Here is a 13,259-nt window from a genome sequence, read left to right as displayed (position 1 = left end):
GATTTTGTATGAGACCTTTTTCATTAAAAAATTTACTTAAAACATATATAGCTAAATTGAGATAAAATTTTATTTATACCTATTTTGTTTATAAAAAAAAATAGACTTATGCTTTCATCCTATTTACATATTGAAAGAAAGGGTTTATCCATAAGATGCACTTTTTCTTAAGAATTAGTGAAAGCATTTGCATAAATCTGAAATACCCAAATTAATAAAATAAAACATGTTAATTTTACCAAAAAGTTAAAATTTTGAATTCGGACCATGGGCAGTCTCCCTCCATGCCCTCCTCTCAACATCAACTACGTATGCCATATATTAGTCAAAAGAATCAACAACAATTATGTGCGGTGTGAAATATAAGATATGACATATCTGGTGTGTAATGTAAAATATCAAATATCTTTAGGCCTTGTACAATAAATAAGGAGGCTTGGAATGTGTTGTGATCCAACCCAGACTGGTTCAAGAATTGTAAAGCTCGTTGGACAAAATATATATATATATATATATATATTAGGTGTTTTGTATATTAAAATTTTTAATTAAAAGTTAAAAATAGGTATTTAATATAACTGATTTAGGATTTTGTATAAGACCTTTTTCATTAAAAAAATTACTTTAAACAAGTAAAGCTAAATTTAGCTAAAATTTTATTTATACCTATTTTTTGTTTATAAAAATAGACTTATGCTTTCATCCCATTTACATATTGAAAGAAAGGGTTTGTCCATAAGATGCAATTTTTCTTAAGAATTAGGGTGAGCATTTGCATAGATCTCAGATACCCTAGATTAATAAAATAAAACATGTTAATTTTATCAAAAAGTTAAAATTTTGAATTCGGACCCTGGGCAGTCGCACTCCGTGCCCTCCTCTCACCATCAATTATGTATGCCATATAATAGTCAAAAGAATCAACACCAACTATCTGTGGTGTGTAATGTAAGATATGACATATCTGGTGTGTAATATAAGATATCAAATATCTTTAGGTCTTATACTATAAATAAGGAAGCTTGGAGTGTGTTGTGATCCAAGCCAAGTGAGTTGAGTGAGCTAAGTCCTAAAAAATCTCTCAAGTTCTTTGTAATATCCTTGAGTGCTTTTAAAAAAATTAAAAATTCTTTTTTTATAAATCATTGGTCTCTATCTTTAAAAACTTGATAACATCTCTTTTGTGGTTGTACCTACTATATGTTTTAAATTTGATTTCTAAGCAGCCCCTGATGATACTTAACCATTACATGCTTTCACCTATGATATCTATGGACTATGTAGTACTAGGATAAGACCCGCGCCTTGCGCGGGATTAAGTTATTATTTTTATTATATTTTGGAGAATGAAACAATAGTTTGGCTTCATTTGGATTACGGGTGTTCAATCCGGATATCGGGTTGGTTTCGGTTCGGTTCGGTTTTTTTCGGTATTTGGTTAGTAAAATATAACTATTATTCTAAATCCATATTTACTTTGACTTTAGTCTTTCACATACTTTTGAAAGATTTCAACTGGACGACTAAATTGATTAGCCAATCTTGTTGCTTTAAATCATTAGTGTTTATATATATATATATATATATATATATATATATATATATATATATTTAGTTTGAATATTTATTAAATAAAAATTCATATGCGTTATATTTTATGATCATTTGTAATTTATTATAACAAAAAAATAATCTATTGATCACAAAATTTTCAGAGTGGGAATATTCAAATTTCTAATAATATATAGACGTTTTGAAAAATTCAAATATAACATATAAGAAAAAATATAAATGTTTTTATTATATATTTAATGTGATTTTTTTAATATCTTTCAATAATATAAAATTAAAAAAAAAGAACTAAGATACCAAAATTGTTATCAAATATTTATTATTCATAATAATTAATTTTCATATATACGTTAATCATATTAGGTAATTTCATAGCTTCTAATTAAGGAAAGTGCAAAAAAAAATTTGGTAGATTATTTATCAATTCGATAGTTATTTTAATAAAAAATATAATGTAAGTCAAGATGGACCAACCTATTTTTCTAAGAATAGTATATTTTATATAGTCATTTATTAAATGAGAATTTATAATCATACAGTTCTATGATCATTCATATCATTTTATAACTGAATATTTAAATCATCGATAACAAAATTTTCAATGTGAAATCTTTAATAAGTTTATAATTTATAAATGTTTTTGAAAATTCATTGAAAGTTTTAATATTAAAATATTTATGTAATCTTATGGTATATAGTATAATCTATATAAATATATATGTTTTATTATTAAATGATATTTTTTGCTCATATGGTTTTAAAATAATGTGTATCTTCTTATAATAAAAATGTTAAACCATTGATCATTAATTTTTAACATAATAATTTTAATAGTTTTAGTCATTTATTGTCGTTTTTAAAAATTCAAAATATAACATATACGAAAAAATCTAAATTTTATTTTTATAGCTAATTTGATTGTTTAATTTATTTTAATAATATAAAATTAAACAAAAAATGATGGAGAAGATATACATTGTTATCAAATCTTTATTATTAAACTCATTAATTGTCATATATATATTAGTCATTTATGGTAATTCCGTAGGTTTTATTTAAGGAAAGAAAATATCATATCATATCATTATATCATATAGTTTGACCAACTTATGTATCTAACAACATATAAAAATCGAATGTGGACCTACTTATTTTTCAATTGAATGTAATTGACTACCTAATTGAGTGTCACCTATGCATTGGGGCCTCTTTTAATTAATACAAAATTGAGGTTACATCTTTTCAAATGTTCCTCAATTAATATATAAGGGATGTCGCATTTCAGATTCTTTACCTTCAGTTAGTTCTGCTGATTCGTAAAGTAACTAGAAGAACAAACAAGAAAGAAAGAAACCACCAATGTCTTCAAACAAAGCCTCTTAATGGGCTTTATTTATTTAAAACCCTCATATTTTCATTATTTTTTTATTCAATTTTGGGCCATTTAGGTGTTGAAAAGTCAATATGGATCTGCTAGAGTGATTGACCAATAAAAGTTTAGGGCTTCCGCTCGTGCGGTGCAAGAAACTTAAAATAATTCTTCTAGTCAGCAGCCCACCCACCTCGGAAGTTCTCTACCATTCTTCTTCAACAATTCATGTATATATAACTGCCTCTTCTCTCATCTTCCTTTCTCGATACGTATCAGGATTGTAACCTAGCCAGATCTTTCTTGTGGTCTCTATATATATGTCACAAGGCATATAGAATAATTATGGTTTGGATTCTATAGGGGATTATTATTTCACAATTGTGTGGGATTTTCATAAGAATGTCTCATCTCAATATTGATATGAAGAAGAATTCGATGAGGAAGAACAAGAAACTGGTTATTAATATTGCTTCTAGGAAGAAAGAATTTGAAGCTAATCATCAGGATCTTGGTTCTTCAATAAAAGATGAGAAAAAGAGGTTAATTTGAATCATCAGAGAGACGAAGAGATGTGTTTGATCAAAGGGTTTGTTCTAAACCTGATGAAGAGATCGATCATCATGGTTCCCATGATCATTCTAGGGTTGGAGACGGAGTGATGCGTGAGGTTGATGTCGGTACAGGATTATCTGGCGCGTTAAAGCTTCTCAGAGAGCAAGGAACTTTCAAGGAGATCAAAAGCAGCAGCAAGCACCATGTACGTGTTAGAGACATTAATCATGGTAAGGATAACAGATTTAAAGATGCGTTTAAGGATATTAGGATTGATAGGGTGGATGAATGTGGCAGGATAATGACTGAAAAAGAAGCGTTTAAGAAACTTTGCCATGGATTCCATGGGAAGAAACCTGGGAAGAGGAAGCAAGAGAAACGGATGAAGAAATATGAAGACAGCTCAAGAAATATATTGGAGTCTTCAGATAGAGCTGTGGAAAGAATGAGACAGGTTCATGCCGAGTTGAAGAGTCCGTACATTTTTCTCTAATCTTTAAAGTCTCTTTCGATTCATATGCTTTTACAATAGCTTTTAGACTTGGTATTTTGCATGATGTTTGAAGATTACATTGCATGTTTTTAATTACATCAAAACTACATTGTTTCTCTTTTATTTTTGTTCACTAACATTTTTTGCATTTTTCTTTGATGTTTTTATTTTCGACTGTATCAGGGAATTAATTCAATGCATCATCCCATGTAGAGACGGTTCCTCCATCTTCCACGAAGACTCAGCTATGTAGTGAGAACCTTAGGGACAACTTCAGTGAATTGCCTGAGAGCATTCTTAACGTAATTCTGAGTCATCTTACAACTCTGGAAGCTGTTAGGACCCTGTTTTATCAAAGGCATGAAGCCAGAAAGGTATAATAAATTTATTGAATTCGTGGACTCACGTCTCTTTTATCTTGGTATCCTTAGATTAGAAGGGAGTTTAAGATGATTTACATATATACGACATGATAGACCTTTATCTATTCAGGCACTTCCTCAAGTCGGCACCCATACTCTGAGGCCCGCGTTTCCTTGTTAGTCACGTCAACATTTCATCATCTTAATGTGTTTTGATTCTCTCAGTAGAACTTTAATATGCATTTGTGTGGGGTTCTCTGTTTAATAAACGAATATGCCTTTTGGACAAGCTAAAGACATACACGAGTGTGAATGTGCCCTTAACCACATGCAACTTCTTGTGCCACTCCCACTGGACCACTATACCATGCATTATTTATTTGGATGATGCAGCATCCTCTATTGTCTTCTTTTATCAACTCTATCATATTTATTTGGTATAATAAAAGACAATATCAGACTGAATCTTAGAGAATTGTTTATATTAAACTTATGGTCCTCTGTTTTCTGGTCTAAAAATATCGAAAAGTTGTTTTGGTGTTATGCGTTAAAAGATACTCTCCTTTATTTGATGTAATAGGTGACACAAACTTATTGGCATAATAATGTGTTGAGAAGGATGTGTTTTTAATATTGAACTACAAATTAGGTTCGTTGATTCTTTTTGAAGGCTACCAAACAAATCAAGAAACTAAATCTGCACTAAAAGCCTTTTATCAAAAAAAAAAAAAAAAACTAAATCTGCACGGCGGAGAAATTCCTGTCCTCTGCAGTGTTTAAATTAAACGGCACTACTCTCGATTGTAGAGAATTTTCTGATCTACTTGTTGATTTATTTTTGTTTTTATCTGTTTCAAATAGAAATCTGAAAATACTTCACGGTTACCCTAAAATGAATATGTGAAGCGACACAATCTATCTTTTCAAAAGCCGTACTAAAAGAACTTCAAGAATATTATGTCAGGTCGTCAACAAAATGTTTGGATTGACTTATATGTCATGTTGAAAACTAAACTTGAAAATCTCAAAATTTTAATTAGTATCAACGTGACATTTTTTCAAAAGAAATTATTAAATGTATGGAACATTTTTGGTTAGGGAGGCTTTATCATGTCTTGTTTCTTTTTGCAGTGATATAGAGAGACCGACTTTACACGTTTCCAATACTGTATAGTATGATAATATATTAATAGCTTATTGACATATTAAAACAAATAAAGACCAGTGGACTTGGTAAATTTTATATTATTAAAGAAATTGTCACCACAACGAAGAAAGTGTGATGAAAAATGAAAGATAAACTTTAGTTTAAATGTATAAATATTGTGACACCTCTCCCCACATTGTTATTTAAATGATACTAATTTTGTGTGGCTTACAGATGTGAGATTCTTGTTCATCCGTGCTGTGTAAATCTGTCTTTCTCATGCTTTTAGCTAATGGACCGACTTTGCATCTCACCCATATGTTAAAATATACCTGAAATTATATAATTAAGTACAAATATATATAAAACAGATAACTCAGGCATATTTCTTTGATTCCGATCAATCAAAGAAACATTTTTACGCAAAAAGAAAGATAGAAAAAAAAAGAAGATAGAAATGAGTATGCATAACTGACCTTATATATCAATTAATATATTATTTATTCCAATGTTTTTATCATTCATTTTGTTCCCTTATAGAAAGAGAGAAAGAAAGAGGGAGAGAGTCAGAGACCAATGGGAGGCAGGGTCGATAGTCATTATCCTACTTTATTTTTTGACACTCAAGTCTTCTCGTTTGTTTAATATGAAATCAATCGTAATTGCTAACACTATCATAGAATTTGTAGACAGCTTCAGGCTAACCCAAAACGTTTATTTATGTGTTTATGATATATATAGATATATAAAGAGCGCCATGTATATGCACATGAAACGTTAATGATGGTTAGGCAAGTTTTACGGCTCTATATCTACACTTATCAGATATAGTAAAAGTACAAAAGTTAGAAACGAACGACAATTTTCATAATTGACCTTATATATCAATAAATCTGTTATTTTCACAAGTATTCTAATGTTTTTATCATTCATTTGTTTCTTTAGAGAGAGAGAGTCAGAGAGACCAATGGATTTGCAATGTTATTTTATTTGATCTTAACGTTCTAGCGGCAAAAACCGCAGGTCGCTTGCAATACTCATTATCATTAGTCATTATCGTAATTACTAGTATTATTATAATATTTTTTAGACGACTTCTGGCAAACACAAAACCTTTGTTTATGTTTTATGCTATTCTATATAAACAGTACCATGTCCATGTGTACACACGTGAAACGTTAACGATGATTAGGTAAAACTTACGGGTATACACATCAAATTTATTGACTGAAACATCATCAATGACAGAGATCAAGCGAACAACTTTTTGGTAAAAAAAATAGCTGGAAAGCAATATATTACCAAGAATTAATTAAAACAAAACTCATAGGGACTAAATTAATCACACGATAAAAAGAGAGACTAAATTTTGATTAATAAATAGTTTGAGGGTTGCTGCAACAGAGAAATATTTAAATAGTAAAACGGTCCATGGGGGGTGGTGGTTGCCGGAAGAGATCACCGACAGTGGACCTACCCAAACCAAAACAAAACACGGCTCAGAGTTGCAACAAAATTACAAGAATACCATTGTCTGTTCCGCGTGAGCGTGACCTGTCCTCTCGTACGCAAATAAGTACCACGAAAATTGCTATAATTAGAAAACACGGAAACAGAAAATCACAATCTGTTACTTATAATAAAACCAAACCAAACAAACATCTCTCATCTTCGGCCTTTCTCTATCGTCTCTTCTTCTTCTCCAATCTCTGGATCTTGAGCATCGTTAGGGTTTTGTGTGATTCCAAGAATTGCCATTTTCGAAAGGGTTTTTGAATCTGAGGAAGACGATAAGGTTGTTGAGCTGTATTTTCATCTGGGTCGGTCCAAAGTTCTCACCTTTATACTAATTGTCTGCTCAGAACGATGCAACAAGGTCACGTGAAGAAGGTTGGTTTCTCAAGTTTTGTCCTTTTGATGGATTCGAGTTGTTTTCTTGGATTCTTGATTAACTTTCTTTACTTACAGAACATGAAAGAGGTGGACTTTTTCACCGAGTACGGCGACGCGAACCGTTACCAGACCCTCGAAGTGATCGGGAAAGGAAGCTACGGAGTTGTCTGCGCGGCCATCGACACCCACACGGGAGAGAAAGTCGCGATAAAGAAGATCAACGACGTCTTCGAACACATCTCCGACGCGCTCCGCATCCTCCGCGAGGTGAAGCTTCTCCGTCTCCTGAGGCATCCGGATATAGTCGAGATCAAAAGCATCATGCTTCCGCCTTCCAAGAGAGAGTTTAAAGACATCTACGTCGTGTTCGAGCTCATGGAGTCGGATCTGCACCAAGTCATCAAAGCTAATGATGACTTGACTAAGGAGCATCATCAGTTTTTTCTTTATCAGATGCTTCGTGCGTTAAAGTATATGCATACAGGTGGGGATGGGGATTGTCTGATTCTTTCTTGGACTATTTTTTAAGTAAAAACTTAATTAAACTGGATTCTGTTTTTGTGTTCTGCAGCTAATGTTTATCATCGTGATCTTAAACCGAAGAATATTCTGGCTAATGCTAATTGCAAGTTGAAAGTTTGTGACTTTGGATTAGCGAGAGTGTCGTTTAATGATACGCCCACAACAGTCTTTTGGACGGTCTGCACCTTTCTCTTAATTATATATTCAGTTTTGGTAAAATCTCTCCAGTGTGTTTGAATTTTTCCTTCTCTTTCTTGTTTCAGGATTATGTTGCTACAAGATGGTACAGGGCTCCTGAGCTTTGTGGCTCATTCTGTTCTAAGGTACTCTATAAGTTAAGAGCTGTGGCCATTGCCAACTACCACTTTGTGTCAGGCTATGCTCATTGTAGTTTTGTATCCATTTGCAGTATACACCAGCTATTGACATTTGGAGCATTGGTTGCATCTTTGCCGAGGTGTTATTAGGGAAGCCTTTGTTTCCTGGGAAAAGTGTTGTCCATCAGTTAGAGCTGATTACCGATCTTCTCGGGACACCAAAGTCTGAGACCATTGCAGGAGTATGTTTCCTTCTTTTTTTTGTTTGCTGAGAGAATGCAATGTAGAAGTAGTACTAATGATGGCTCTTTTGACGCAGGTTCGAAACGAAAAAGCTAGAAAATACTTGGGCGAAATGAGGAAGAAGAGTCTTGTCCCTTTTACTCAAAAGTTTCCTAATGCAGATCCTTCAGCGTTGCGGCTATTGCAAAGACTGTTGGCTTTTGATCCAAAGGATAGGCCCACTGCTACAGAGGCGCTGGCTGATCCTTACTTTAAGGGTCTAGCAAAGGTTGAGAGAGAGCCTTTTTGTCAGCCAATATCGAAGATGGAGTTTGAGTTTGAAAGAAGAAGGTTGACAAAGGATGACATTAGAGAGCTGATATACAGGGAGATACTAGAGTACCATCCTCAGCTGCTTAAGGATTATATGAACGGTTCTGAAGGCTCAAGTTTCTTATACCCTAGGTTCTTACTTACTTCCTCTTTTAAGACCTTAAACTCTCTCTTAGTTATCTTCTTGGCTGATCGATTGATTCTGATATTGGCAGCGCCATTGGTCATCTGAGGAAACAGTTTGCTTACTTAGAAGAAAATAGCGGCAAAAGTGGGCCAATCATACCTCCAGAGAGAAAGCATGCTTCACTTCCACGGTACGTTCACCATATAGGTCTTTTTTTATTTAGTATGGGGCTTGTGATTTAATCTCTGCATCTTCATTCATCTCTGTAGGTCTACAGTTCACCCTGGTGTAGTGACGACCTCCAATGCTCAACCTCCAGAGAGTCGACGTGTCTCTTTTGAGCCTTCAAGAAATGTAGTTCCGTCCACTTCATCTAAACCTTTAGGACCTCCTCCAAGGATACCTTCAGGTAGACCAGGCCGTGCTGTGGAGTCATCATCTCTAACTTATGAGAATAACAGGAACCTCAAAGACTTGTCCTCCTATGATGCAAGGACATCTTATTACAGAACCGCTCCACAACAGACCGTATCTCCTAACTGTTTCTTTAATCCCAACACCGCCATGAACCAAGAGAAGCGCCTTGGTACAGAAGCTGCTGCGTCTCAAGCAAAACCGCAGTTTGTTCCCACCCAATGCAAGCCAGCTGAGCTGAACCCAAACCCTTATGTGCAACAAACACAGCATAAGGTGGGTATTGATGCTAAGCTGCTGCATGCACAATCCCAGTATGGTCCTGCTGGAGCCGCCGCGGTTGCAGTTGCAGCGCACCGGAGCGTAGGCACGGTTGGGTACGGCATGTCTTAAAGAACTTAGCAGATTTGTTGGGTGTCTCAGGTTATTTGATTGCTCAGAAACTCTCTCCCAATGTTAGTCATTGTATAATGTAAATTATTATTCGATCAAGCCCTGACTTGAACACATTTGAGAGATTGTGTAATAAAAAAAAGTTTCAGTGCTCTTGTGCCTTTTTCTCATATGACATAGTAATGGCCAAACAATTTTTAGCATGACCTCAAGTTGTTGTTGGTTCCTGGATTCTCTCAAGTCCGGAAACGATTGTCTATCTCACAACATTATTAGTAAATATATTATAACTCAAAGGTTGATCTTATGGTTATGATGCTTTGACATAAGGATCTTATGTCTTACCTAAAATTAGTTGTAGTCTTCGAGGCCACTATTACTACGTTACATGTGAAATGTAACCTGGTTTCTTCTTCACATTCCGTTGTTTCATCATGTCTCTAACGTCCAAAACTTGCTCGTATTTCTCAGCATCTACATATACATTAGACATCAATACATAATAACCGCAGCAATGCTCTGGCTTGAGCTCATGTGACTACTAGTTTCAGATTCTAGTATTTGAAATTGAGCGTTCTATACAGCATAAAATCTACTTGGACAAGGTGGTAAGAGAATATGGAAGATAACGTTAATGGGCTTAGTACAATTAATAGAAAGAGAGGACTTATGATAAATAGGCCCATTTAAACTGTATAAGACGACAGTTAACAACTTAAAAGTCCCACATCGCTCAGGGGAAGAGAAGGAGCTGCGTTTATATAGCGATGGAGTCACAAGAGTGATTGTCCCTTCGGGGACATCCGATAAAATTGGAACGATACAGAGAAGATTAGCATGGCCCCTGCGCAAGGATGACACGCACAAATCGAGAAATGGTCCAAATTTTTTTTTTCTAAAAAACTTTCAAAATCGATTTCGTCTTCTTCATCTGTTCTTCTGTGTTTTCGTTTTTTGGGGTTTCCTCCGTTATGTTCTTCTGGGTTTTCGTTTCTTAGGGTTCTTGAAAGTTCTCGGGAACCGTAAATGAGAAGATTAGGAAACAAATCTGCGTGGAAGAGAAAGTTTCCAGCTTTTTGAAAAAAATTTAGATCGGTTTCTTCTGGGTTCTATTGCTTTTGTCAACACTACTACGCTTTATTGAAACCCTGTTATACTAGGGTTCTGATTAGTTAATCTTACTGGAATTGAACTTTGCGTAGCTAAGACAATCAGATTAGTTCGGTGTTGCAGCTCTGTCGGAGAAAATTGTTTTTCTTTGTTTAAAGACGGCGGCACAAACGCATTATCGGTACGAGATTCCGGTTAGGTTATCAGTTTTCGGGTAAACCAACGCAATTAATTTTGACATTGCCGTTTAGTTGCTCAGAAGATTTATTGTAGCCATTATGTAGGAAAATTTGAATAAAGAGGTCTTTTGGTAGTTTTAATTTGGCTAACATGTTCTCGAAGATACATTACCTTACCTCTTTGAGTTGTGAGGCACTTGCTTGCCAAGATCTAAGGCCTAGTGCAATCTGCTAAACTTGACTAGGACACCAAAGTCACTGAACTTCCATCAAGTTGAGTCCGAGTTAAGAGCAGAACATAGTCAATATCCTCATCTATTTGGTCGAAAACTCGAAATGAATCTGGTTATGATCCTCATGACAAGAACCAGAAGAGATATAACTCGCTTACCAAATTATCACTAAGAAAATTGATAGATATACATACCTAAACACCTTAACAATAGAATTTGTACTTTGATTTTCAGTTTAATAATAAGGATGTATTTCATTAAAAGTGTTTTTGATGTACAGTCACAATGATTTTGTTTAGCTGAGTTAAGAGCAGAACATGACCAAACATCCTGATCCATCTTCCAAAAGAAAATGTTATTATGACATAAACGAGAAAAGATACAACGAGGTATAAATAGATTGACCAAGTTTTAGCCTTGTGCAGCTTAAAACAAGTCAACACAGAACATAACATAGCCTCCAGAAGAAAAAAAAAGAAGAAAAAAACACAAACTTGACAAGCATGAAGAACACCAGCTAGTCACTGATCAGATAACTATGAAACAAGAAAAACAAAATTCTAAAACAATCAAAAACATCAAATGAGGCTTCTCAGAGTTGGCCTTCCAGTATTCTCCTACTTGTTATCTTAATCTCTGGCAACAATCTTGTACTTTCCACTTTCCTGTTGCTGACAAACAAAAACAATCATCAAAACTAAGCCCTACACATAGATACACACAACTCAACAGAACAGATAAATACGATGCAAGTCTTACCCTTTCCCAAAGTTTAGTATGCTCACTGCAGAAACCAACAACAATACCACCACTCCTCCTACCTTCACGGTACTCAATACAAAGCTCCTCCTTCAACCCACAACTAACATGAAACGCCAACTCACACTTCATCTCCGAACACTCGATAACACACCCGCGCCTAACCTTGCACAAATAACACCTCTCTTTCCACCTCCTACTCGGAATCTCGCTGCAACAAATCCCTTCCCTCCCTTCAGGATCCTCAAAGTAAACCTCCGGCACGAACAGCGAGCAAGTGATGTGGGCCCAACGACCATCCTTAGTGGGCTTCATGGCTCCACCTTTGGTCGTACACAAGCAGCAAGAGAAAAAAGGCTTCTCTCTCTTCTTCTTCAATGACGTTGACTCGGTACATAGACTGCAAAACCAATCGCCTTCCGGTATGGCCTTAACCAGAGGGTTACCATAGCAAGAAGCGTGGACCATTAAGTCGCAACCGTCGCAGAAGACGATTGGATTCGAGGGATCACCATCTGTGCTTTGACATACACCACACATGATACCATCTTCGTCTTCAGGTATCGATAGAGGATCGATATTCTCTTTATCATCATCATCCTCTTGTGGATTGGATTCAACCAAAGGAGATGGATTCTTCTTCTTCTCGATTCCGTCCTCGTCTACGCAAGGCGTATACTCAACATTCAGATCGAAAGGTGAAAAGGGAGTACCGGAGAGCAGATCTGGATCGATCGCCCAGATCCTCTTCTTCGCCGGGAGACAACGGTAAGCGGGGGAGGAGTTCTCGCAGTCGTCGTCGTAATCAACACGAGAGTGTTTCCTCTTCTTCGCCGGTAACTGCGACGGCTTCACCTCAGGTTGGCTTTGTAGCTGATGTTGTTGATGAGCAAGTTCGAGATCTCGCTGCATCAATCTTAGCCTTTTGAGAGGAGGCAAGTTCTGATACTGAGCATCCATTGCTTTCTTCTTCTGCTTCAGATCTCTAATGAAGGATTAGGGATTGTGTTTTGTGAACAGTCTGGTAGATCGCAGAGATATTAAAAAGGGAGATCGAAATCATTACTTTGCCGCCTGTATTGTTTTTGGTTATGGCGTTTTAATGAAACGTGAGTGGGAAACAAATACCCGCCACTTTTCTGAAACTTTTATTCCCTTTGAAAATTGTTTTCCTCATAAAACCGAAATTAAAATTTAGAAATTTACCCGCCAAACTTAAATGTGCGGACTGGGGAGGTGATTTCCAGTGGGCTTTAAAT

At 35.3% G+C, this 13,259-nt stretch overlaps 3 protein-coding genes and 1 non-coding gene across 5 annotated transcripts; 3 read left to right on the top strand and 1 right to left on the bottom strand.

Annotated features, from left to right (window-relative positions):
* Nucleotides 1–3,341: 3,341 nt before the first annotated feature.
* Nucleotides 3,342–7,384, top strand: LOC106423479 (SART-1 family protein DOT2). Its single transcript, XM_048779848.1, is given in 3 exon segments — nt 3,342–3,490; nt 3,492–4,363; nt 4,482–7,384. Coding segments are annotated over 2 exon segments (645 nt in total). The 5' UTR covers nt 3,342–3,343; the 3' UTR covers nt 3,990–4,363; nt 4,482–7,384.
* Nucleotides 7,108–10,609, top strand: LOC125609054 (mitogen-activated protein kinase 19-like). The gene is made up of 8 exons (XM_048779846.1): nt 7,108–7,388; nt 7,467–7,875; nt 7,963–8,090; nt 8,177–8,236; nt 8,323–8,472; nt 8,550–8,917; nt 9,001–9,102; nt 9,182–10,609. The coding sequence occupies exons 1-8, from the start codon at nt 7,365–7,367 to the stop codon at nt 9,717–9,719; spliced, it is 1,779 nt and encodes a 592-aa protein (XP_048635803.1). The 5' UTR covers nt 7,108–7,364; the 3' UTR covers nt 9,720–10,609.
* LOC125609769 lies at nt 10,507–10,609 on the top strand. The gene has a single exon (XR_007339915.1). It is a non-coding gene; the product is annotated as a U6 spliceosomal RNA (small nuclear RNA).
* Nucleotides 10,610–11,579: 970 nt separating this feature from the next.
* On the bottom strand, nt 11,580–13,186 carry LOC106423488 (protein Jade-1). 2 transcript variants are annotated; one of them, XM_013864262.3, is made up of 2 exons: nt 12,001–13,186; nt 11,580–11,912 (listed from the first exon to the last, which is right to left on the bottom strand). In XM_013864262.3, the coding sequence occupies exons 1-2, from the start codon at nt 12,958–12,960 to the stop codon at nt 11,871–11,873; spliced, it is 1,002 nt and encodes a 333-aa protein (XP_013719716.2). In that variant the 5' UTR covers nt 12,961–13,186; the 3' UTR covers nt 11,580–11,870. The 2 variants fall into 2 exon arrangements, with proteins under 2 accessions (XP_013719716.2, XP_013719717.2); XM_013864263.3 differs by having other exon boundaries at nt 11,580–11,906.
* Between the last annotated feature and the right edge of the window lie 73 nt (nt 13,187–13,259).

This window comes from Brassica napus, chromosome A5, assembly GCF_020379485.1.
Source record: "Brassica napus cultivar Da-Ae chromosome A5, Da-Ae, whole genome shotgun sequence".
Lineage (NCBI taxonomy): Eukaryota > Viridiplantae > Streptophyta > Magnoliopsida > Brassicales > Brassicaceae > Brassica > Brassica napus.
Note: the sequence above shows the minus strand (reverse complement) of the source record. Positions and strands in the feature narration are given on the sequence as shown.

What these genes read in the sequence shown, in the direction of transcription:
- LOC106423488 (XM_013864262.3), bottom strand. Translation starts at nt 12,960, where the DNA reads ATGGATGCTCAGTATCAGAACTTGCCTCCTCTCAAAAGGCTAAGATTG. An exon ending in ATACTAAACTTTGGGAAAGG is followed by an intron (nt 11,913 to 12,000) that starts GTAAGACTTGCA and finishes TTTGTTTGTCAG; the next exon opens with CAACAGGAAAGTGGAAAGTA.
- LOC125609054 (XM_048779846.1), top strand. Translation starts at nt 7,365, where the DNA reads ATGCAACAAGGTCACGTGAAGAAG. An exon ending in AACAAGGTCACGTGAAGAAG is followed by an intron (nt 7,389 to 7,466) that starts GTTGGTTTCTCA and finishes CTTTACTTACAG; the next exon opens with AACATGAAAGAGGTGGACTT. An exon ending in AGTCTGAGACCATTGCAGGA is followed by an intron (nt 8,473 to 8,549) that starts GTATGTTTCCTT and finishes CTTTTGACGCAG; the next exon opens with GTTCGAAACGAAAAAGCTAG.